The sequence below is a fragment of the Lichenostomus cassidix genome, chromosome 20 (assembly GCF_008360975.1).
Source record: "Lichenostomus cassidix isolate B80296 chromosome 20, HeHo_3.0, whole genome shotgun sequence".
Lineage (NCBI taxonomy): Eukaryota > Metazoa > Chordata > Aves > Passeriformes > Meliphagidae > Lichenostomus > Lichenostomus cassidix.
The window spans coordinates 3469485-3494562 of record NC_139500.1 but is presented as its reverse complement, the minus strand read 5'-3'; the positions used below and the strand labels follow the sequence as shown (position 1 = coordinate 3494562).

Sequence of the window (25078 nt, the reverse complement as noted above, 5' to 3'; positions counted from 1 at the left end):
AGCACATCCAGCAGACACCCTCGGGAGGTGCCCAGCGAGGACACCCGAGCTCAGCCCCGGCACAGGGCTGTCCCGCTGTCCCCGCCCGCCGCAGGTGAGCTCCGCCCCGCCCGGCCCTCCTCGCTCCCGCCGCCCTTAAACCGCGCTGCCAGCCGTGTCCCGGGAGTTATCGCTGTCCCAGCATGGCCACGCTGCTCCAGCCGCTCCTGCTGCTGCTCTGCGCCTGCCTCTGCCCGCCCGCCCGCGCCGGGCTCTACTTCAGGGAAGGGCAGCACTGCTACAAACCGGCCCCGCGCAAGGCTGCCGGCCTCAGGTGAGCTTCGGCCCCGCGTGCCCTCCCGGGAGAGACGCCCGGGGAAGGGCTGGGCAGGCACGGCCAGGACTCGGGGGTCCCGGGGGGTGCTCTAGGGGTCCCGGGGTGTCCCGGGGTCTCCGGGGGTCTCTGTTTCCCGGTCCCGCTCTGCTCCCGCCGCGGCTCGGCAGCGCTGAGGGGAGGGGGGGGCGGTCACGAGACCCCGAGGCGCGGGGCGGTCACGTGACCCCGCCGGACACTCGCGGCCTCGTTACGAAACTTCGGTGAAATCTGTGGGGTTTTAAATTAAAAATAAAATACCTTCCTCGTTCCGTCCCCCCGCAGGACTTACCCCCGGCCGCACGAGTACCTGGACGTGTCGGCGCTGCCGCAGAGCTGGGACTGGAGGAACGTGAAGGGGGTGAACTACGCGAGCACGACTCGGAACCAGCACATCCCGCAGTACTGCGGCTCCTGCTGGGCGCACGGCAGCACCAGCGCCCTGGCAGGTAACCCGGGCTCACCTGGCCGCCCCCGCGACACACGGCTTTTGGGAGGCAGAGGGGTTTAGCTTGAGGTTACTGACAGCTGGTGTAAGGTGCTAAATCACTGCAGTGGCTGACGCGGCAAGCCCCAGGCTGAGGTGTCGGTGATGCACCGGAGCAGTGGGAATGCCCGAGCTGAAGGCAAGGAGGGTTGGTTTCAACAGGGAGAGCAGCCTGCACCTTAGGCTGTCTGCACCTTATCTAAAGGGAGCAAGGGGGAACGCTGGTGTGGTTAAAAACCTGTTTGCAGAAGGAATGTGGTCACAGCTCCTCCCAACCTGCTCTTTAGGTCCTGCGGTGAGAGCTGGGGTGTCTGCTCTCCCCTCGGAGGTGTGGTGAAGGCAGCAGCAGATGCAAAAGCACCTGTGAGGTCTCCTTCCCTTTTCTGGTGCCTCAGCCTGCTGCTCTACAGCAAGGGCTGCTCCAGCCGTGCTGGGAATGAGGAAATGAAAGAAGTTGCCTCTTGTGGGGTATGTGCTGCTAGAGCCCTGTTATTCAAATGAACTGCTCACCACAGCAGACACACGAGTCTGATTTCAGCAGGAATCTTTCTATCAGCAGCATTTTTCGTAGTCAAGAGGAAGTAGTGGTTTGCTACAGATGGAGAAGTAATGGCTTTAGAGAGAATACGTGATTTGCACACAACAGTTACATGCTGCAGAAGCACTATTTGCATAGGGAGGCTGTAGGAAAATTAATTGTGAAGGAGATAGAGAGGAAACTGAGGAGAAGTGGGAAGACAAGGCAGGTGTGAGCAGACAGCAGGAATCATGCAGGATACAGAATTACACAGTACAAGCATATGGACATGGATGACACTTGCCAGGATATAGCGAAGGACTAGGATAGGTAAAATACAGCAACTTGCTGGAAGATTAGGCTGGGATGAGAGCTCCCAGTTCTGTCAAGTATATTTGAATGTTGTTGGTACTAATAGGATTTAAAGTACTACAGTGGCATCAGTTAAGACTGTTAATGCAGAGTGAGAAGCAGTTTATAAATACTCATCAGGAAGCTTTTCTGCCAAGTGAGCTTGCTGTTTCTGACAAAATAAGGCAGCAGGGTGGCAGTGCCTGTCTGAGATGGCAAGGTAACAGTGAGATGCTGATGTAACAGCAAGGAGATAACTCCAAAGGCTTTCTCTTGCATCAAGACTGTCTTTCAGAGCCAGCAACTGGGCTCCATAGGCTTATGTTTATGCATGGGCTTATATATAAATCTCTACTCCTGTAAAAGATGCTGGTCAGAGCTGTTTTTGTGATGTGTATTTGAAAACTCTTTGCTGTCCAAGTTAGGAAACAGATCTGGAAGCTTTCAGAAGCTGTGGATTGAATTAAAAGAGGTCTAGTGCTCTTAGAGGCTTTAGGCAGATCTTACTCATCTACATGTTTTTGCTGCATTTTTAATGGAAAAACCCCTCCTAATGGAAACCCACAATAATAACTCAGCCTCTGGTTTGAATTAGGTCATGCTGTGTTCCTCTCTGCCGACAGCAGAGGCTTTTCCAGCCACAAGTGCTGCTGTCTGCAAGCAGTTCCTGGCTCAATGAAGAGGAGACAGTTTCAAAACCAGCTGCCATGTGCAGCCACCCACGTATTCCAGTAACAAACCCCAGTTTCTTACCCTTACAGATCGAATCAACATCAAGAGGAAAGGTGCCTGGCCTTCTGCCTACCTGTCTGTCCAGAATGTCATTGACTGTGCTGATGCTGGCTCCTGTGAGGGTGGGGATCACTCCGGGGTCTGGATGTATGCCCACGACCACGGCATTCCCGACGAGACCTGCAACAACTACCAAGCCAAGGATCAAAGTAGGATGTCTCTGCTTTGCTGTAGGATTTCTTCTCAGGTTTAGCAGACCTTAGTGTGCTTAAAAAAAAAAATCTTGGGTTTTCAGAGTGCTGGTTCCTGCTGTTTGACTGACAGAACAGGTTTTCTTTATGGGGCTGTGTGTCTTCCACTCCAGACAGTGTAGCACTAAATCATGCTCAGGCAAGTTTGCACAGCTGAATTGTTTTAACTTAATCTCTTAAATCTGTGACACACAATCTCTAATGTACTGAAATATTTACAAGTGTCACTTCAAGCTGAACAAAGGAGGAATTTAACCTTTGTCTGGTCATGTATGACTGGAATGGTTTCTCTGTGTCCTCATTAAAGCATTTATACCTATGAAGTAAAGAATAATAAGTGGTGATAATAGGGACTTTAAATGTGGTTTAAATGTGGTTTCCAAAAAGTAATTGGGTTCACCAGAGAGAATATGTATTAATAATTACTCTGAAGTTATTAATATCTGCCTCAATTAAGTTATAAAAGCTTAGTGTCCTACCATCACTTCACTTGAAGAAAAGCACCCTCCTGCAGTAATAATCTCACCTCTGTTTTATAGAGTGTAAGAAATTCAACCAGTGTGGAACTTGTGTCACTTTTGGAGAATGCCACGTGATCAAGAACTACACTCTCTGGAAAGTTGGTGACTATGGGTCTGTCAGTGGAAGAGAAAAAATGATGGCAGAAATCTATGCTAATGGACCAATTAGGTAAAAAAGAAAATGTTTATCTGCTAGTAATACTGGGAGTGAAATACTTGAAACTCAGTGTACATTTTCATTCTAGCATGTCAGCAGCTCTGCATTAATATGGAGGCTTTAGCTTATTTGTATATAAACTGAGCTCAGAATTCAAAATGCAAGAAAACCAACTGGTTTTTAGCCAGGCCCTTGCCATGATCCCCTTGTATAAAATCTTTTCTCTGTTTTCTTACAGCTGTGGCATAATGGCTACTGATAAGCTGGATGCTTACACAGGGGGACTCTACACAGAGTATAACCCCTCACCTACAGTGAATCACATCGTGTCTGTGGCTGGCTGGGGTGTGGAAAATGGAACAGAATATTGGATAGTTCGGAACTCCTGGGGTGAGCCCTGGGTAAGGAAATACAGGAACACACTTTTGGCTTCAGAGGGAAGGTGGGGTTTGTCACTTGCAAAGCTACAGCCTGTGGATGTAAAGCTAAAACTTTATTTGAACTAGATTAACAGTTTGAGAATGAAATCCAGCTGCTAATCTGAAGACAAGGATATTTGGCCAAAGCTTCTCAAGTAATGTCAGCTCAATCCCAAATTCTACCTTTCAAGGAGGTGCAGCTCCTGTTGCAGGCAACTGGAAATTGGTGTTAGTTGTAAGCAAAAATCAAGCGTGTAGCTGGACTGGATGGGTGGGATGTAAATTCACCAAAGCAGGTTGCCCTGGGAATCCAGGGTTACACTTCAGCTTGAGTGAATTCCTACATTCACTTCAATCACTCAGATTTGGCAGACAGAACAGACTCAACATGCGGTTTCTACAGTTGTTTCCTAATTTACAATGCAAATTAAATCCTTCACAGGGTGAAAGAGGGTGGCTGAGGATTGTGACAAGTGCCTACAAGGGTGGAAGAGGAGCAGACTACAATCTGGCTATTGAAGAGGACTGTGCCTATGGAGATCCTATACTTCCTTGATTCTACATGGTACATCTTTTTGTTTAGGTACTTCATTTGGAAGCTTCTCAGCACAACCTCTTTTTTTTTCTTTTTTGAAGAATAGTAGCCTAAGACTCTTTCACAGTTTAACGCCATCAGGCAGTTTTGCAAAATTAGCCCAGATGCAACACACAATGCCTTCAAAAACACAGAACTGCCTGGAGATAATGATTTACAACTTAAGTAATTTACCCATGAAGGAGTTGTTCCACCTTGACGCACAGTATTAAAATCATACTGACTTAATCACAGGACTTGTACATGTAAATATCTATTTTTTTAAATAGAAATCATGTAGATTTATTGGAAAAGTATACTCAATATTTGGGTCTAGAGCTTATTTCAAATTTTCTGATGGTACTGAGCCATATATTGCAATGATGCAAACCCCATAAGTCTGGGCATGATAAATTAAAAATATTAAATCCCCTGTTTCCTTGACCTCCTGGTGAAACAGTGGTGTTGAAAGTCTCAAATAATGAGGTTGCTTTTATCCACTAAAATTATACAATAGGAATTACTTTAACCAAAAGACAGTCTAAATACTTCCTATTTAACTAGTCTTGGTTTTGCCCAAATTTTCCTGTTTTAATGTGATTGTGCCCTTTTTCTCCTAAAGAGGCAAAATATAATTTGCCATAACCCAGAACTCCTCACCACTTTGACAAATCAGTGCCATATCAAATGTTACTAACTGGCATTGTTAATTGCATTTAATAAACAGATTTTTCTCTTACATGACTGGGTATTTATTATAAGAGCTTATAATACAGGTGTGTGGTTGTCTCCACCTGCTTTCACTGGTCTTTATCTTTTGAAAAGCCTGATGGACGAGTTCATACAGCAGTGATGTTGGTTCAAACAATAACTGAGTTATGAACATGGTTGTTTGACAACACTGAGCACAGCATCACAAAAAGTTTAAGAAGTTAAAAATCATCTACAGGATTGGTGCAGAGGAACTGCTTAGAGGAAGTGATACCAAGCTGAACGCAGGAAAGCAAAAATAAACCTTGTTTAAACTGCTGGCAAATTTGCAGTGGTCACAGAACAAACTTGATTATCATGAAGAGCTGATACAGGGCTTTATCCTAAATTGAGTCTGTCCAGGGTGAATTGGTTCTGTGGTTAATTCCACAAAGAAATGATGTCAAGAGCTGCAAAAAGCCAAACCTGTGTGCTAATTTATTTAAATTATGGAAACTGGGTGTGATGCAAGTCTAAATGGTGAGAGTTAGCTGAAATGACAGTAAATCTTCTATTCAAAGACAAGCAAGGAAGTCCAAAAAAGCTGCAGAAGCAACTTTGGCCCTTTTCAGGCAATTTCCTTTTTTAAATTTAGATCCAGTTGGACTAAGGATTTCAGTGTCTTTTAGAAAGTGGGTTCTTCAGAAAACAGATGTGCTTGAAAAAGCAAAATGCTCTTGCTTGTTCAAGAAAATTACTGTTTGTTTAAAAGTGAGTGGTGTAAACAGGAATCCAGTCCAATGAACAGAGAGAAAGAATGATCTTAATGAGACTTCTAAAGACATCTCTGGAAAAGAAAAAACACCTTTATTCAAAGGTAAGTCATATTCTTGGGTGTATCCCCCACTGCTTGGCATCAACCAAGACAGAGTAGAGATAAGTATAAAAACAAAGCCACAACAAGCAGTAATGAAATTTCGGCACACATTCTTTGGGACAGTAATGACATGGTAATTAAACTTACCAGTAACATCTGATGCATCTATTTAGCAAAAAATAGATTCTGAAAGGTAACACACTCACATAAAATTCATCTGTCAATACAAAACTAACCTTGATTGTTACACCTCCTCCTGTGTTACACAAAACTGGGTTTTTTCATAGCAGTAAAGATGTAGGATATTTAGAACTTTAATATAATGCAAAGGGGAGAAATAGGCATTAGGGCTTCTCTGCAGTAGAGCAAATCACAAAAATTCCTATTTTTTACAACTTGCAACATCAAAGCCTAGAGCATTCAGAGAACTATTTCCAAAGTGTTTTTGTAGGAATTATCTTCCCCATTCTTCAGATTTTGTGTATTACACAAAAAATTGATGACAAATTCTGCTTGTAGCCAAAACAATGTTCTTTCAAATAAATCTGGTTTTTGCTATCCATCCTCTTCAGAACATTGACTTACACTGATTTGTGTAACAGAAAATCTTTCAGTATCATTCCATTTTCCAAATGACATTAACAGTTCTCCGATATGAAACACAAACACTCCTCTGATAAGAACTTCAAGGTCACCATGCAAGTCAATCAAATGCCCTTCAGCCCCTTCCTCCTTGTTTTAGGTTTGCTGGTTTTGTTGGGTTTTTTGCTGCTGCATTGCCCAGTCATAGAACTTCACTGGTGGAGAGCATGGCAAAGTGATCACAAGCTCTGTCTGCATTCTTGGTATTTTCGACTGCTTAGTTCATCATAATAAAGTTAGATTTGCAATGAGCTTAAAAGGAGAGAAAAAAAAGATAGTGTTCAGTACATTACTATGATTCTCTGATTTATAAACTTGCATATGGATTTCTGCATTATGTAAATAATTAAGATTTTAGGGTCTGGACAGCTGTTTTTGTTTTGGGACAGAGTGTATTATGGCAGAACACAGTGAATTATGACAGACTATTTTCCTTCCTCTCCTTTCCTTGCTGCAGTGCTAGTTCTCAATAAGCAGTATTTACCTTCAAGTTCCTCACTACTTCCCACAGATTCTTGATTAAAGGGAAATTGCTAAACACAGGCCCCTAAAAGGGAAGTTGTCTTGAAGTGAAAATAGCTGGCAGGCATTCCTATTTTTAGCAATCTTCCTCCTAAACGTTATTTGCAAGTTGTAACAAACAAAAATGGAAGCAGGTGTGCAAGGAGTAAATGTGACTCACCTATGAACTCAGTGACAGGGTCATGTTCACCTTCTGTTTTTATTGTTCCTGCAATACTTTCATTCTCCAAGATTGGAAGAAAAAGCTGTACAAAGTCTGAGGTATATGGAGGAGCAATCACATCAAGCACCTGAAACAGCAGACAAAAAATGATGATTCTTCCACTTACCTGCAACATTTCATTCACATACCAGTTTTGAAAACATACAAGTAGTTGCACTTAGGACCTCTTGTTCTCCAGACAAGTAATTAATTATGTATTCTTGTGGTACTCTATCCAGCACCTTATTACTTCCAGAAGTCAGGAGTCACAGGACCAATCACATCTTGGTGAATACTGAGACACTGCTCAGAATCTGACCTGAACCAGAATTATTTCTGAATATCCAAAACACATGCAGCTGATGCTAAACTTGATCTCTAGACTTCAGTGAGAGTTTTTGCTGCTGACCTCTGTCACAAAGTATCTGATGAGCGAGATGTCTGTGTCCAGCTTCTCCAGGCATTTGCGAATGTAGCTGACAACAGGCAGGACGTAGCCTCGGCTGAGCAGGTGCACCATCCTGTCCAGGAGAGTCTTCTTCAACTCCAGCTGGTGGTGCAGGGAGGGAAGAGCCAACACATCACAACTTGCTCTCAGAGCATCTCAATTTTATAGCTTAAATATCTGCTATGCTACATTTTAAATATTCTAAATGAAAGCTGCGGTGAGAGCAAAAGCTGTTGAAGTGGGTAAGAGTGACTGATACAAAGGAACACAAATACTGCATCCTTTGAGAATCACCTGCTCCATCACATCCAGCTGAGAATGTTCTGTTTCAAAGAGCTTGACAAGAAGTTGTAGAACTTGGGGATGAAGCAGCTGATGGCATGTACTGATCTGCAAACAAGACAGCAACGTGAGATCCTCAGAACTGCAATTTAAAACACAATGCACCAGACAAGTTTACACTGATACTCAGTGCCAGACACAAATTCATTTAGAAAAGTATTCCATCATTTCTTTGATGCCCAGGTTTTCCTGGCGTAAATAATGCTGAGCAGACAAAACCAAATAATTAACTCTGAATAGATTAATTTCTGCATATTTACTGCCTTACTACAAATGAGAGGCATAAAGTGGACTGGGTATTACACAAACATTAAAACTGTTCTTGCTCCTCAGCAAAGTTTTAGACACTCTTACCTCATCCAGCAGTGCCAGGTGAACTGGAGTGTGATCTGTCTGCAGCTGGAAGTACCGTGGTTCTGACACTGTCCAATCCACCCACTTCAACACACCCATAGCCACCACTGGGAACCTACAGAGAGAGAGAGATCACTTTAGCACAGCAGCAGGAAAATAAATGGAAGTTTTATTAGGAAGACAAAGTAATCTGCCATCTTTTTCCAGTGGCACAGAAAAACATGTTCTGCGACCCAAGGAGGACAAGTTGTGTGTGAAAGACAGGATGTATGTCCTCATGAGAGATTCCCAGCCTGTCTGCTCACCTGATGCACTGATAGAGAGTGCTCAGCTCTGCAACCAGCTCTGATGCTCCTTTGTTCTCATTGCAACACAGATTGTGAACAGTTTCGATGGCTTTTGAGGTCGACTTGAGTTCATCCTTGTTGATGCTGACTCTCTTGTTCTGCAAAATTATTGCAAAAAGTCTGAATGCAGAAGTTGCAGATGTCTTTGGTTATTTAAGGAAAGGAGTTGTAACCTGCAATAAGCCTAGGGTTGCATCCTGTGCCACTAAATTTAGACTCACATTGAAGTTTCAGAAGAATTAATTATGAGTGAGCTGATGTACAAGGATGTTTGCTTTATTTAATTCTCAGTTCACTAAAAATTTTAATAGTATTTGTTCATCAGGATTTACATTTTTTAATGATTTCAACTGAAGCCAGAAACATTTAATATTAAAATAATTAAATCAAGCTGAATACATTCTTTAAAACTGAGTAACTTCACAACCATATATTTTCTTCAGCACAGGCAGGCTGCTGTAGGTAAAAACAATGTTATTCACAGAAGTCAACATTACCTTTTTCCACATCTCTACAACACTAGCTGCATATGCCAGTATGTGGATAAATTTATGTTTGTGATCCTGGTTGATCTTAGCACCTGGTTTAAACAATGACTGCATGAAGAGGTCCAGAAATGCAGGTACTCGAATCTGTGAAGACAAAATATTTTATCAGAGCCTGAGAATGGAGTTTTTGCATCTGATATACCTTGCATATAATAACACATTTTCCTTTAAGAGTACATAAAATAGTTTTCTGAAGAAACCTAGCCTTATGACCGAAAGAAAAAATGAAAAAAAAAAAGAATCAGTTACAGGCCATATTGCTAAAGTATCAAAATTTTGTCTTTTATTACCAAAACCCATGTTAGAACATTTAATTTAATTTAGTTATATATAATGTAACTATATTTAATTATATGTAAAAAGACAACTTGGAATTACTAGAAAACCCCAACAAAACTACTAAGAAGCTAATGCATAACAGAATGCAAGTAGCAGTCTCACATTAAGACATGACCTTCAATTACAGAGGGATGAGCCAGTGCTAATTGAACTTTTATGTCTGTACCAGACTTGGCACAAGACATCCACTTTCTGAGTGCTACTGTAACAGAAATAAGTTCCAGAGGTTACAAACAGCTAACTACTGACCAGTTCTACTGGAGGTGGGTCCATGCTTGTGAACATTTTGAAGAGGACAGTGATATCTGCTGGATTCAGAGCTCCTTTGGACAGCATTGCCCCCAGAGCCTGACAAGCTCGAGGGTAGGAGGCTGCAGTACCCAGTGCTAAGGTGATCTGACTGGCATCGTGGCCTCTGCAGGAGGACAAACACACACAGTGACTTATTTTCTTAATTCAGACATTCAGACTGAGTCAACAGGGCATATTCTATGGAATGTAATGCCTTAGGGGTATATCCTGGGTAATTACAGAAATAGGCCTGTATTTGCCTTATTTCCAAAATGTTCACAGAACAATAAAAAGAGATGTTTTCTAATAGACAGAAACTCCAGTGCTTTGCTTTTCTGATTTCAGGTCTCTCTGGTACAGAACACTGAATTTCACTGCTGTTCCACGAATTCAAGCCCTGCTACAAGAACTGCTCTGTTGCAGCTAAAAATTCTCCTTTTGCTAGTTAAAGGTAATGAAGAATGAGCAAAAGAAAGCAGAGTTTACAGATTCTGGTGAGCTACATTCCCCTGACCCCACAGCTGCCACTCACTTCTCGTGGGCATATCGCTGAACCTCCTGAGCGATCCGTCGGACAGCAGAGCCCCCCTGCTCCTCCTGGGCCAGGATGGACATCATGGACTGAGCAAAGAGGTAAGTGTGTTCTCCATGGCACACCATCTTCTGTGAAAGCACAGCACAAACCTCACCAGTCAGGCAGCAACAAACATCCCAGAGCCCTTCTGTGATTACACTGCCGTGAGAGCAAAGGGGGACAAAACCGAACAGCAAAACTGCAAAGGCAAAAAAACCCACAACAGAAACACCTAAACAACAAAGCCAAAAACCCAACAGCCAAGAAGAAAGTGCAGAAAAGCACTGAAACCATGCAAGAAGAAAGGGCTGAATTGAGAACTTCATTTCTGAAATGCCAAAATTGAGAGGAAAATCTATTCTACTTATGCTCAGTACTTTCTCTGCAGTATTTAAACACTGAGAAGTTCAAAGCCATCTGAAAATCACTGTGCTATTTCCCAACGCAGAACATATGCTGGGGTTGATTCAGATGGCAACTTTCACACTGATGTGGATGATAAAGGAATAATTTTCATTTGCCAAGGGACAGATGAGACTGATCTTTCCATCTTGCACTAAATGTGAAGGGTAACAGTTCTACCTCCACCTTTTCACAATCCATTTAATAAATATAAGAAGTGTCACATAAGCAACCCAAGGAATTCTTGGTCACAGAATGATCAAATAGCATGAATTTCTGGGTTTATACCCTGATATACCTTCTCTTCATAAGATTTTGTAGGACATCAAGATTGGCTACAATCCCACAGTGATCTGAATCTCCTAACCAGAAAGCAGAACACATAAAGAGGGGGGAAAAAACCAAAATAAAAACTAAACTTACAGCAAACTCCGGGAGGTTTTTTTCAAGGTTTTCTTCTCCTCCATCTAAAATTGTTGCCAGAGATGTACGCAGGACTCTGGAAAATACTTCTAGTTGCTGACATGCTGTTGAAACACTGGTTATTTCCCCTTGATACCCAGCATCAGATATAAGCTTGAAAAATAAAAACATCACAGAAATCTTGTTATTTACATTTATGTCTTTGATATTTTAACAAATCTAGATGAACACACATAATGAGAGTTTCACCCCTGCATACACTTAATAGAATTCATATTGTGGTCTACAGAAAAGGAAACTAATAAAGATGTAGCAAAAATAATGTAAAGCACAATGCTATGTAATATAGCAGAGCACATCAACATATAACATTCTTTTCTTATCACAGAAACATACAAAACTGACTGAAACATTCCACTGCACCAGAAATCCACAATTTTCAAATAAAAATCAAAGGAAAACAAACAAACAAACAAAAACCCCCACACCTCAACAAAAATTGAGAAAGCAGTACTTTAAACTGGGAAACTACACTTACTGCTTGCAACCTGTAGCACAACTCCTCCCACCAAGGTGTATTTTTACTAATAAGTATTAGCAGGAATACATAAAAGATACAAGCAAGACCACAGCTAATATTTGATGCCAGAACAATTAGTCCTCTATGGCTATTCTTATTTAGTAGACTTAAGTATAGTACCTTCACAGTAAAATTAAGCATTAAACAATCAGGATGGGCTTCTGCCAATTTGTAAAAAAGATCTCTCCACGTGGTATGTGCTATCATTTGCTCAAGCCAGGCTGGAGTCTGAAAAGATCAGAGCAACAGAGAGAAATGTAAGAATATCTAGTTGTCAGGATCATAAAAAGCAAGGCTTTTACCTCTCAGAAGTCCTGTGAGTTGTTCTATAGGGTTTTATTACAAAGGAGAATGCATTCCAAATTTCCAAGTTCTCTAAGCCTCTGAGGACTCCAGTGAGACAGAGCTGGTTTTCTGGAACCAGTTGTTCCTCAGCCAAAGAGCTTTGAAGATACAATTTGCCTTCCCCACTATCCACCACTCCATCAGATGAAGGCATCTAGGAATGATCCACTGTGAGGAGACAGCAACAGGGACTCCATGCACACCTCTCCTTCCTCTGTAAAGATGGAGTCTGCTTTCCGAGGGTCAAAGTGCTTGATAAGTAAGCTCTTCAAGTGGTTCTCTACAGTCTCCTGAACTTGCATTGGCTCAACACCTGTACAGAAGGAACAAAACACTTGGCAGATGCAATGCAATCCAATGGAATGCAGCAGCAGCAGCTCGTATTTTCCAATGAGAACAGAAACTACTCCAAAACTTATCCACACAGAGAAAATGAGAGGAGAGCCATCAGTTCTACTATCAAGGCACACTGATTCAGATTTACAGATTTCCCACCTTTTTTTCCTAAATGCTAAACTGTTTAGGATCTCAGGGAGGTCATACTAGTCCCTGTCTCTTGCTCTCCTCTTCAGACACACAAAGAGCAATGCCAGTCATCCCACAGGACTGCTACTGGTGTAACACTAAAATGCACGTGTATCTTAACCAAAAAAGGGATTACCAGGGCTGGGGCACAAACCCACCTTACTACACACTAAGATTCATCTTTTTAGTATATTTTAAGTGTCTTTAACAGTATTCTACAAAATAATATACAAACAGCAATGAGTAGTTGTACGTTTCTGAAATTAGAGTATAATAATTCTGAAAATGTAATGTAATATTGATTATATAATTCTATTACAAAATATCAAACACTGCTTATGTTGTCTATGTAACAGCACCCTTGCCCCTTGAATGAAATGAAAAAGAAACTATAATTTATGCGGTTGTTTCAACTATAAAGCTTTTTATAACACAGTTGTTGGCATTTCATCAATGTATTACTTCATTACTCTCCAAGCAGAGTAAGCCTATTATTATAAAGGATTTAGCCACATACAGGACGACAACTTTATAACAATCCACTTCCTGTGTATGACCAAATTTGTCACAAATTCAGGCATTTCTGACAGAAGAAAGACTATAGACCCAAACTACACTGTATCACATATCATACCTGTCTGAATGAGCCACTCTGCCAGCAAATTGACAGTCTGTGCCACTGCAGTGTAGTTTTCAGAGAGCAGCTGGATAACATTCTCTGGAGATCCTCCTGCTTGGAAATATCTGAGGAAAGGATTACAGAGGAACCATTTGAGTCATATTAAAACCAAACAATAGCCAAACTCTGAATTTAAAGGAAAAACAACAGCACCATTTATACCTTTTCACACATTTCCATAGGAAATGACAACACCACAGTTGTAACACACATCAGGTCGCACTCACCTCTTTAACGTGTTAAATATAGACGGCTCCATTATATAGTCAGGGGTCGAAAATTTCTTCAGGCACTCCTGCTGGACTTCGGCATCATCTTCTCCCTCCCCATCCTCATCGTCTTGCTGCTCACAAGCACAGTCAGGTCAGCCTTTCCCCCCACACTCCCATTTCAGGCTCTTTTTTGCCCACAGCAGCACACACACCTCGGCTCAGCGCCGCAAGCACCTCTGAGCAACACCGATTATTAACGGAAAGGCGCAAAACCAGCACGGCCTCCTTCCCTTGAGCCGCCGAGCCCCGGGCCCGGCGCAGCCCCGGCCTGCTGCCCCACAGCCGCTGCTCGCCTCAGCCCGAGCGGGACGGCCCGGGGGACCCACCGGGGCTCACTGCGGCTCCCTCCCGGGGAATACTGCAGGATTCTCCCGGAGGATGCTCCGGACTCCGGGGAAAGCTCGGGGTCTGTGCCCAGGGTTTGCTCCGAGACCCGCCTGCGGCTGCGGTCACCCCTCACCCTCCGCCCAGCTCCCCCCGGCGCTCACCGCGCCCCCGTCCGCCTCGCTGCCCCACTCGGCCGCGCTGCCCTCGAAGTAATCAGCGTCCTCCATGGCTCCTCCCGGCCCGGCCCTCCCCGGAACGGCCCGAACGGAACGGGCGGAACGGGCGGGGCGCCGCGGAATGGCGGCGAGGCGGGGCCGGGCAGCCCGCGATGGCGGCTGAGGGGCGCTGTGACGGCTGAGGGCCGAGGGCCGAGGGCCATGCCTCAGCTCATCCCTCATCCCATCCTTCAGCTCATCCCTCAGGCCATCCCTCAGCCCGTCCCGGGCTGTCAGCGAGGGGAGCCGGGCAGGACGGGCAGGGGTGACTCACAGACTGAGGGGAAAGGAGCCGATGGAAATGCCAAATCACACTGCTCTGCAAAGCCTCCCAGCACGGCGGCAATCGGACGGGAATTGCAAGGGAAGAGGGAAAAAACGGGTGTGTTCTCCAAGGGATGTGTTATCCAAGAGATGTGTTCTCCAAAAGATGTGTTCTCCAAGGGATGTGTTCTCCAAAAGATGTGTTCCTCTTCTGGCTGCAGCTGCACAACAGCAGTTCCCTCCCTCACACACACTGAGGCGTGAGGAGGATGCTAACAACAGCAAGTTGATAGGAATAATGAAGTGTTATGGTAGAATACAAAAAACTGACAAGTAGGAAAAGAACAAAAACTAGGGTAGCTTTGGAGAATGAAAGTGGGTAGCTTTGGAGAATGAAAGTGGTTATCTCCGGGCAGAGCAGAGGTGCTGTGAGAGGCACACTGCTGTTCCCGAGGCTGGTCTGTAAGCAGGCAGGGCAGGATTTATTCCCCATCCATAAATCCATAAATCCTTATCCCCAGAGCTGTGCTCACCCTGGGAGCCTTCCCGGGGATGCTGAGTGAATACATCAGCCAAGAGGGTCCCCCCAAGGAAGGGACAGACGAGGAATTAGAGACAGATGAGCAGGGGACAAGTGTGCAATGAAAACTGATCACATAATCAGGCCTCAGGCATTAGTGAGACCATGTGAGCAACAGAGTCCCTTTGTCTCTCTTCAGATCCACTCTGGTTCTTCAGTTGTATAAGAGTTTAGCTGTGAGAAAGGGGAGGCTGAGGGTGTGTTCTGGGATTTGGTGGCCAGCCAGAAGCTTTGCTGATTAATTATTTTAAAGGGCCTTTATTCTCATTCAGTTTCTAACTGAAAAATAGTAAAAAGAAGTGACATCGTCTTCCATGCATTGCTGGGTAAGAAAGGCCAAAAAAACCCAGTTCAGAAATAAGTCATAGGATGTCCAACAGACAAAATCCTTGTTCAAATGTGGTTGCTGTGCTAACCAAGGGATTTACTGCACTTAAAAATTCAGTACAGAAAATGTACCCCAGCACCTGGCCTGCAGCACAGAGCACGTTGTGCTGTATTGTGCTGCCCTACAGTGGTGAAGCCCTTCCTGGAACTCTGCTCCAACATTCGGGAGAGCCCGGGATAGTGTTCTCTGTGCTCTGCCAGCAGAAAGGAAAGAGGCTTTTTCAGAATAAAAGGCATGGTTTGAAGCAGAGGGACAACAGCCACGTTCTCCACCTGTGCCAGATGCTGCAGTCAGGGGGACAGTGAGGGACAATCCCAGTGCCTGTGGAGTCAGTGGACATTTTTTCTGAGGGACGAACGGGGAGTGAAGTGACAGGCTGAGGCTGGGAGCCAATGGAAATATCCTTGAGAAAAAGGTTTTGGCTGATCTCCATTTGGTTAGCAGGCAATTTCCATCCAATAGACGTGAGAAATAACACTGAACTCGGAACAGTGTGATTAACCAGTCAGAACTCCTGAGAAAGTACTAGATCTGAATTTCATGTGTCCCAAACCAAGAATGGAAAAGTATTTTCTGACAGTCTCGCAAGAGACATCTCTACACCTCCTGTGCTCCATCAGCTCTCCTTTTTTTTTTTTTTTTTGACTTGCAATGAAGTTATGAGATGTATAATTAGGTGTAGGACAAGTTCTCTGGAGGTGATTGCAGAGAAACCATTATAGTACCTTAACAGAAGGTTCATAAAACTTAAAATTGGACAAAAAGTGAGTCTAGAGCTTAACAGTCCAATGAAACTGAATGGGAAAACCACAAGTCTGGGACTTCATGAGGCTTAGGACGAGACCCTGGTTCTTTTCAGAAAGTTCAACTAAATACGCTTTGTAGGACAGTTTTTATACAGGTGGGAGATCACAGAGGTGTTAGACACATAGAGGTGTTAATGATACCAGTAATTTCAGTGCCTAAATTGTGAAACTATATATTTATATATTTATCTCTTTATTTTGATTGCAGTAACAGAAAAAGATTTTTTTTTAATATATAAAGAATGAACAATACTCAAAGCATTTACTTTCAGCTTCCCTTGAGGAGAAAACTAGGGATCTGTAACAGCCAGACATTTGCTGAATAGCCCTTTGCAGAATTGCAGTATCCAAGCTTGCTTCACTTCAGGCCAGTAAACAAGAGGTAAAATCAGATTAAACCAAACAGTATCAAGGTATCACTTAAAATGTGATGAAATATTAAATGTACCAGAAATTGATTTTGCAAACTAGACTTTTACAACTTTGAATGGAAACAGTGTTGGTTGTCTCTTGGGTTTAACTGCATTCCTCCATATGGGTTTGTGTTTTATGAAGTTTCAGGAAATGTTCATGAATAAAGCGCTTAGATTTACCTGAATGTCCCTGAAAGATTATGCAGCAAATTAATGCAACAAATGTTTCCCTAAATGCATATTTGACATACTTATGTGTAAAATATTTTTGAGTGACAGTTTCCATCTAATGAGATTTTGATGAGGCAGAGAGCAAATTTTGAGATAAATTTTGAGACAGAGACAAAATTTGGAGCCCAATAAATACCTAGTGAAGAGCCTCAGTGTCTCTGCTGCAAGATTTGAGGAAGCAGTAAAGGAATTCTGGAAAGTGAATGTGTGTGAAGAAGTGCCAGATGTACAGGAACACGTATAACTACATTATTTTTTCTTTTTTTTTTTTAACAGAAGAATAAACAAAGTATCAAATACTCAAGTTTGAATTCCAACTATCAAAACTTGTTGATTGATTTTTGAGCAAATTATTTAACAACTGTAATTCCAGATTTGCTACTTAAAGGGCTGAATGTAATACAGCTGACGAAATCATCCAACTTCATTTGGTTCCTTCCTAAAAAAGAAAAATCCCAAACAGAAGAGCCGACTTCCAACAAAACTGTTTGCCTTTTATTCATTTGTTTTTTAAAAATATCCACCCTGGCATTCTCTGTCATTCCCTCTGCTCCTTGCCCTCTACAAATTCTTTTAGCATAAATTTGCATTTTGTAATCGTTAGCCCTTTACAAAGCAGCCAATACATTCAACTAGAGATAAGGTAATAACTTTCCAATGGAGTAGGAAATTACAGCAGCATCGTTAGGCTAATGAGTTTTGGCTAAAGAGTTTTTCCTTCTCAAGCAGAACCTCAAGATGAAGCATATTTGTTTGTACCTCGAGTACTGGTAACATTTATTCCAGACATTGAACACACGACACTTCACCAGGTAACCAAGAATATTCTGAGACAAAACAAGGTGGTTTTGAGGTTGCTGACAGGATGTCATTCTAGTGTCCCTCAAATGTCAGCTTAAAAGTTGGAACTGTATTTTATACACTGAGGATTGCTTAAACACTGAGCCTCCCAACACCCCAAGTACTTCTCAAGGAGCCTGTAGTAGAACATTTTCTTGCTTCAAAGCAAGTTGCAGTTGATTTGCACACTAATTATTAAACTCACCCTTCAATGAACTATCTCCCAGCTCTATAATGGTTGCAGAAATTGCCTTTTTTTGTAGTTCCTTAATTGGAGATATCCTGGCCTTTTGGGATAGATGAATGTATCTCTGACCTTGAAAATTTGTATGAGGATCCCAGACTGGGTCACTCACCTGGGGAATGAAGAATTTCCCCCTTAAATCTACTTTTCAGTGTCCAAGGTGATGGATTTTGAACTTTGTCTGAGGTTGTCTCATAACTTTCTTTCGTAACTGCTCTATTCTCTTATCAACCACACTGTTACAAGAGTAAGGGGGGTGAGGTCAGGAAAAGCAGCTGAATCCAGAGGCAGCAGGTTTTGGGCCATGCTGCAGGACAGAGCAATTGGCTGTTAAGTTTCCCAGTTTTAAATCACAAACAGGTTCACAAGAGCTGTTGCTCGTGGCTGCTCTGGGCTTCCAGACTGCCTTACACAGATGAACCTCTGCAGCCCAGCAGAGCTTTGCCCTGTGAGAAACAGAACTCCAGGTTAGCACCAAAACTGTCACAGAATCTGTTACTTCATTTTGGATGTTGTGCCTTGAAACGGTAAGAGAACAGAGATTAGAAATACTGATATTTATCACCCATCACACCCCCCTCAGGACACATCTCTGTAACTCTGTCTCAGTTTGAAACACCTTCCACAGTATTTGCTTCTATCACTCAACCCCTAATTTGTCTTTTGGTGGAAGCTCTTCTGATCCTGCCAAGAGCAAAGTGAAAATGTAGCAAAAAAAGAACTGGAATGTTCCCCCCTGACGTGGCAATGCCTAACCCTCACTCAGCTGCTCCTTCCTCTGCCTGATCTCTGCTGGCACTCTGGCATTGCAGTTGCAAGAACGATACAGTTCCAAAGTCACATCAAATACCAGAAAACTACAGATAGAAACACTTCACTATTAACAATTCACATAAAATTCACAGCCTAAAAACAATAGTTTGCATAACAGAACAACAGATCGGAGAGAATTCCCAAACATTACTACCTCTGTCCTAGGTTTATCTTTCTACAAACTTGAGTAGCATTATCTTAAAAAAATAAAATAGCCAACTCGTTTTATAAAATGACTGGATAAATTAAAGTGAAGAGATAAATTCACATTTTAATTTTGGATTTGCTTACATTTGTCTACTGGTACCCCAGCCTCAGAAAGCATGTTGTTACACAAAACCCCCTAATGTCAACATCTTCTCCCTCAAAAATTTATCCTTCTCCCTATATTGGGACTATGTTCAAAGGTTTTATTTTGTCCTGTTATTAAATTATTTTGAGGCAGACTTCCTAACTGAAAAAAATTAGGAAAATCTGTAAATAGTTTCATTTTTGGTGGGTTTTTAATTATCTATTACATATTTGGTCAGTTATCCATGTTACAGAGGTATCAATGCTGTTGTTACCCTGGGGAACTCCCTCTTTTCCACAGAACCAGTCTAAGTTTATAGGACACAGAAGTCAGAAAAAAAAAACCCCACCTTATTATTTTTACATTTAATGCAGCAAGAGTTCTTATTTGCCTCCCCACCTCCTCCCATGTTCCTTGTCCAGGTCAGATTTGTGCTTTAAACTGCACCCATTTTGCTCAGCTCAGTACACTGAAAGTAACCAGGGTAAAAAGCAGTTTGAACTTTTAATAAGATGAGAATCAGGGTCTGAAACAATTAATTATGAAGTCCATACTCATGGCTCAACAAATTTTAGCAATCTGTGCACTACAGAAACACTCTGAAGCATTTTTACCTACCCACAACTGACACACATCCACTCACAGGCCTGAAGCCGACTGGTCATGACCAGGATTAAAATAGGCTCACCCTTGGAATTTGTCTTGTCAGTCACCAGAGGGATTTTTCAGTCAGGCTTTCATCAGCAGAGCTTCAGAAATCCCCTTTGTAGCTTATTTTATTTACAAAGACGCCTCAAATTTGTCATAGATCAGGAAGATTTTTTCCCAAGGGATGAATTTTCAGAGACACCAAGCTGAGGAAGAAGGGCACAGTTTGGTTTTGGACTGCAAACAGATGTTTGCTTATAAATATTTTTACTGTTACACAAACTGAACATAAAATTTAGGGATGAGGACTTGCTCCTGTGTGAGATTTCCACGGATAGTGATCCATGGCCCTGATCCTGCTTGGTAAAGTTAGTAGGAATTTTATCATCTACTTCCATGGAAGAGGTCTTACGAGTGCCAGCGTTGTTAGGAATACACACAGCAAAATTAGCTACAGGTGGGGAAAGAAGAGAACTTACTCTCTTCCAGAATGAGTTACGTAATTTTATAACTTAGAACAACTTTATCACTCTTAGACATTTGAATAGCACCAATCACCAACAGCGTTGTCACTAAGGCACTGCACTGGCACTCAGCTGTCATGGGCTCTGCCTCCAGATCTGGGCTCAATCTCCTGTGTTTATGTCTTTTGTTTTTATTGGCACATAATTTTTGACATTGGAAAAGAAGATAAACAATACAAAACATCCTCCATCATTGACAGGAATAACACACCACGATGAATTACAAGGCGCTCAGGTTCTGAAGCCATGAACATTAATATTTCTGTGCATAGATTTACTGGCAAAAGGAAATTATCCTGCAGGTATCAATTCCCTGCAGCACAGTGGAGCAGTGTTAGCTTCCCTTCCTCTGGAGTTAGGACATCCCTCAGCTAAATCCTGCCCTCGATGCCATGAATCAAAATAGTTCTTAGATAAATGAAGAAAAGCCCTCAGGTCTCCTGCCTATGACAGCTGATCCAGGATGCCTTCCTAGGCTTTTGCATCAAAGTCAGCTCCTAACAACTTACAGAGCTCTAGTTTCAGCCTCTGAGAGCAGTTTCTTGGTGCTTTCAGAGGCAGCTGAATCCTTTTTTAGTCTGTAGTGGATTTATCTCTCCACATTATTAAAAAAGGAAAAAAAATCTTTAGGAGCTATCCCTACTCTGCTGCACCACACCGAATGTGTGCTCTGATGCACAAATTATTAAAAGTTCTTGGGTTGAAATAAGTTACTGCAAATGCACAGTAGCTGATTTTGAAACCACAACATCTCTACAATTTATTATTATTTTTACAAAATACCCAAAGTGATCAGACCATATTGTAGGTTACTGGCTTGCCGAAGGTTGTTTTAAAATCAAAACCATTTCTGAGTTACAGAAGTGCCAAAAACAATCTTGAACCAGGTTTGTTTGTTGTTTTTTGTTGTTTTCTTTTTAAACCAACCCCTATCCAACAAAACAGTTGTATAACTTAAAACAGAAACAAGAGTTTGTGTTGGAAACTGTTTAAAAACCAACCCACCAAATCATGCTTGAGCAGAAGCCTTGTATGGCAAAGATTCAGCTTAGGGCAGTTTAGTGCCAAGGTAAGACCCTCCATAGGTTTACAATGGAAATACTGACACAACCTCAACTACAGTGATGCAAATGTGCCCTAAAAACACTGTATTTGCTTTTATTAATAAAAGTGGTAGTGTTTACATTTGCAGGTATCTTACACTTCAGCATCACGATGAATACTGAGTAGAATGAGTTAAGTTTTGGCTGTAAGGTCAGAAGTTTCCAAACAGATGAATGAGACAGAAGTGACAGTCTTCAATCATGAAAACAAGAAGTTCAAATAAATAAATAAAACAAAACTAAGAAATATGGGTAAGCATTAGGTTGGAATGGTTCAATTAACTGCAAATTATGGCCACTAAATTAGAGACAGAAGAAAACACAGTTACTTATTAAATAGCAAGCATTAAAGCTTTACGGTTTTGTATTAAAAAAAAAAAGAAAAAGAAAGCTGTTAAAAATAAGACTTGCATTTACCAGGCCACCAAACTGCATGGACTAATAAAGAGACTAACAAAGGCAATACTGAGACATTAAGACACACACACGCTCCGTACTTGTGCAACTCAACCATATTCAAAACAATTGCCTTCTTCCTCACATAGGAAAAAAAAAGCATCCCCTAAACGTTTCTGTTCATATAAAGCTTTAGGTTTCTTAAACTGTTGCTGTGTTATATAGCTCATTGTTATTACATCCTCATCATTAGAGGAAGAAGCTTATTTTGTTAATTTTTCTATTGGAGGTGCTTTGTTTCTCTCAGACAAGAGATTACATTCCTCACACCACTACAAGTTTTCTCCATTTATAAATTTGGTGTTTACACCAACTCCTCCTAGGCTTAAAAAGATAAGGGTTGGCACTAAAATAAAGATTTTGGCTCCTGTAACTAAAATTAAGGCTCACAATGAATTTCCTTTCCACTACGTGTGTCCCATTTTTACCTAGTGGAAACGCCAGCCCTTCACCTACAGGCACTGGATACATTCTGAATTGGAGGGGCCAATTTTCAGTCATGTTTTCTCCTACAGTTCTACAAAGTTCAGGTGGCAACTGTCTAAACCTGTGAACAGGCAAGATCATTCTTCAAATGCGAGTAACAACCGCAGCCAAAATGTTGAGACTATTCAGTGTCTTCTGGAAGTTAATTCTGAATTGAGATGGGACAGAAACTCCCTCACATCCCTGCTCTCTAGTGAAAATGGACTATGTGATTAATTTTAAGACTTTAGCCACAAAAGCAAATGAAAACTCACAATTCTGAACAGTTGCAGTTCTTAGTATTGAAAAGGCATCCGATACCTGAAGCAAATCTAGCTGCACAGACATCACTGACCACACCCTCTTTTAATTTAAACTGGATCTCTTCCCAAAAAAAGAAAGCCAACACGGTCTCTTGGGTGGAGGGAAGCTAGTGTGAAAGGCAAAGAGGCAAGAATTTTGGTGTTTGTTTTTGTTTCTTTTCCTTTTAAAGTCACTGCAGTAAGATCCAGATCAGTTTAGGGGTGTAAATGAAGGGGGAACAGGGGTGTTTGAGTAATATAGGCTAACACTGTTCTAGATGTGTTATTACAGCTGTAATTTCTGACTCTGTACAAATTGTACACGTAGGTTTAGACACATGAAAAAGTAACACACTCACAGAGACATAAAACACCTAGGTATAAAATATAAAGCAGTGTAGTAGTTACTAAAATTACATGCTCTCTTATTGCTACAGTGATTTTTGCTCTTTTTTCTTTTTACTGTACCACATGTTGTTCTAAGCATATAATTTGCATAAATTATTCAAGTTTAAGAAAAAATCCACACATCTTCACTTTTAAGCTACTTATATAGTTAATATAAAACAAAAAAAGGTTCTAAAGTATCTCTTTATTAAAAGAGAAATAAAAATGTCATTTGAAACTGGAATTCAGTGGCCAAATCCAAGGGCAGTGCACACCTTGTCATTCCTTGTCGTTGCCCACGCAGCGCAAGCCGAGGTTGGTGGGTATTTGGCCCAGTCTAGAGATGGTCACCAGACCTGCATGATGCCCTACGTGTCTGTTATTGTTCTGGTTTGTTGTCTTTAGCAAAAAAAAGGACTATGAATGACCAAAGACTAACATTTATAATTTGTAGCAAAATTTGGTTTTATGTAGAAACAAGCCATGTTTTGCATTTGGATAGAGATTTAAATGAATTAAAGCTAAAAATTAAAAAGCACGATGCTGCAACATCTGGTCACTTGTTGAAGACCTCACTTTTAAAGTGGTTAAGTTTGCACAATTTGTACTTTTTTCTTTTTTTTTTCTTTTTTTTTCCGTTTTTTTTTTTTACTAAACAGTATTTTTCCTTCTTTTATAAACCAGAAAAACTAAACTACAGATAAATTTTCCCTACCTTGAGCTAATGCTGCAGATAGGGTTGACAAAGCTGTACAGCGCAATCAAACATACTTACATCTTAGCTCATTGTACAGGTACAGCCATAATCAAGGCACAAAGATCTTCTACAAGTTATTTTCAATAAAGTTGTACAAAATAATACATTTTACAGTCTGTACAAGAATAATAATCCAGCAGTAAAATAAAAAATGAGGGAAGGGAAGAAGAAAAAGAAGGGAAAGACTGTGAGGACTACAGTCCAGATAATGATTTTTAGAGCAGACGGGATCATCAGTGGACAAACTGAAAACAGTGTGTGGTTAACTCTTTCTGCAATCACAGGCCATACGCAGTTCAATTCATAAATGTCCATGGTTGTCTTTAGACCACCAAGACTGGTTTTAAAAATACCCTTCTGAAAGGTAGCAGTTGGTTTTTGCACTGTCTAGGTCTGTTGGAGAATTGTCAGTATTTCCGCCCAAAGCCACATTTTACAGTCAGAGAACCAAACTCAAGGGTCTGTCTTCAAACTTGGTCTGTGACTTGGCACCTTCGTTACTCGGATGCAGTGAGTGATACAAAGTGGAGATCACGGGTTATAGGATTATGCCCACAGCAGTGCTAAATTACCTAAGTTTTCTCTCCCCCAATTTTTGTTTCACGTTTTAATTTTTTCATCCCCAATTCTTTCAGGTGCTCCACATTCAGGGCTTTTAATTAATTAGTTTTTATTTCTTTTTTTTTTTGTTTTGTTTTGTTTTTTTTTCCTCTCTTTTTTTGTTAATAACAGTGTTAGGGAATCCTCATGGAAATGGCCTTTATAAGTGTTAGGGGCCATCTCAAACTGTCCGAGGGGTACAGAAGCAAGCTTAGAAGTGCTGCTATTGTCCAGCAAGGAGAAAAAGTTGAGGGGTGCAAATCAATGGGAGATTCAAACAGTTCTCTTCCACCCTACGTGGGCAAGGGTGTTTTTTTTCTTTTTTTTAATACGGAATAAGGAGTCCAAAACACAGAAAAAAGTGCTCTCCATCACAACAACTCGTATTGGCGAAGGTGCATGCGCTGAATAATGTCCCGACAGTCATTGAAAACCCTCCGGATGTTCTCTGTGTCCACAGCACACGTGAAGTGAGGGTAGCAGTAGTGCCTTCCATCTCCACTTGCTGTGCTGATTCTCTGTTCAAAGCAAGAGAGAGACACTGGGTTAAAACAAAACCCACTGGGGAATCCCCTGCCCGTCCCCAGAGCTGGGCTGAATGAAGGCTGAGATGGGTGAGTTGTGTCTTCAAAATGTGTGACTAAGCAGCAAAATGCCCAC

General features: G+C 41.7%; 3 protein-coding genes across 5 annotated transcripts in view; 1 reads left to right on the top strand and 2 right to left on the bottom strand.

Annotated features, from left to right (window-relative positions):
* The first annotated feature begins 24 nt into the window (after nucleotides 1–24).
* CTSZ (cathepsin Z) lies at nucleotides 25–5100 on the top strand. The gene is made up of 6 exons (XM_085079206.1): nucleotides 25–313; nucleotides 638–801; nucleotides 2469–2648; nucleotides 3230–3380; nucleotides 3607–3769; nucleotides 4230–5100. Exons 1-6 carry the CDS (start codon nucleotides 183–185, stop codon nucleotides 4341–4343), a joined length of 903 nt encoding a protein of 300 aa, XP_084935332.1. The 5' UTR covers nucleotides 25–182; the 3' UTR covers nucleotides 4344–5100.
* Nucleotides 5101–5899: 799 nt separating this feature from the next.
* NELFCD (negative elongation factor complex member C/D) lies at nucleotides 5900–14401 on the bottom strand. Of its 2 annotated transcripts, XM_085079204.1 has the most exons (15): nucleotides 14252–14332; nucleotides 13719–13834; nucleotides 13447–13556; nucleotides 12491–12600; nucleotides 12063–12170; nucleotides 11363–11515; nucleotides 10496–10626; nucleotides 9922–10087; nucleotides 9283–9417; nucleotides 8744–8883; nucleotides 8439–8553; nucleotides 8037–8132; nucleotides 7704–7844; nucleotides 7253–7382; nucleotides 5900–6822 (listed from the first exon to the last, which is right to left on the bottom strand). In XM_085079204.1, the coding sequence occupies exons 1-15, from the start codon at nucleotides 14315–14317 to the stop codon at nucleotides 6788–6790; spliced, it is 1752 nt and encodes a 583-aa protein (XP_084935330.1). In that variant the 5' UTR covers nucleotides 14318–14332; the 3' UTR covers nucleotides 5900–6787. The 2 variants fall into 2 exon arrangements, with proteins under 2 accessions (XP_084935330.1, XP_084935329.1); XM_085079203.1 differs by lacking the exon at nucleotides 5900–6822 and having other exon boundaries at nucleotides 6870–7382; nucleotides 14252–14401.
* Nucleotides 14402–20458: 6057 nt separating this feature from the next.
* The window catches only part of GNAS (GNAS complex locus), a 131639-nt gene continuing 127019 nt past the window's right edge, over nucleotides 20459–25078 (bottom strand). For both annotated transcript variants that reach the window (XM_085079145.1, XM_085079144.1), the window contains exon 12: nucleotides 20459–24936. In XM_085079145.1, coding sequence (XP_084935271.1) covers nucleotides 24790–24936 — 147 coding nt within the window. In that variant the 3' untranslated portion in view covers nucleotides 20459–24789. The remainder of the gene's footprint in view (nucleotides 24937–25078) is intronic.

What these genes read in the sequence shown, in the direction of transcription:
- NELFCD (XM_085079203.1), bottom strand. Translation starts at nt 14,317, where the DNA reads ATGGAGGACGCTGATTACTTCGAGGGCAGCGCGGCCGAGTGGGGCAGC. An exon ending in GCGAGGCGGACGGGGGCGCG is followed by an intron (nt 13,835 to 14,251) that starts GTGAGCGCCGGG and finishes GCTTGTGAGCAG; the next exon opens with CAAGACGATGAGGATGGGGA. An exon ending in TGCTTAATTTTACTGTGAAG is followed by an intron (nt 11,516 to 12,062) that starts GTACTATACTTA and finishes TTATTTTTCAAG; the next exon opens with CTTATATCTGATGCTGGGTA.
- CTSZ (XM_085079206.1), top strand. Translation starts at nt 183, where the DNA reads ATGGCCACGCTGCTCCAGCCGCTCCTGCTGCTGCTCTGCGCCTGCCTC. An exon ending in CGCAAGGCTGCCGGCCTCAG is followed by an intron (nt 314 to 637) that starts GTGAGCTTCGGC and finishes GTCCCCCCGCAG; the next exon opens with GACTTACCCCCGGCCGCACG. An exon ending in ACTCCTGGGGTGAGCCCTGG is followed by an intron (nt 3,770 to 4,229) that starts GTAAGGAAATAC and finishes AATCCTTCACAG; the next exon opens with GGTGAAAGAGGGTGGCTGAG.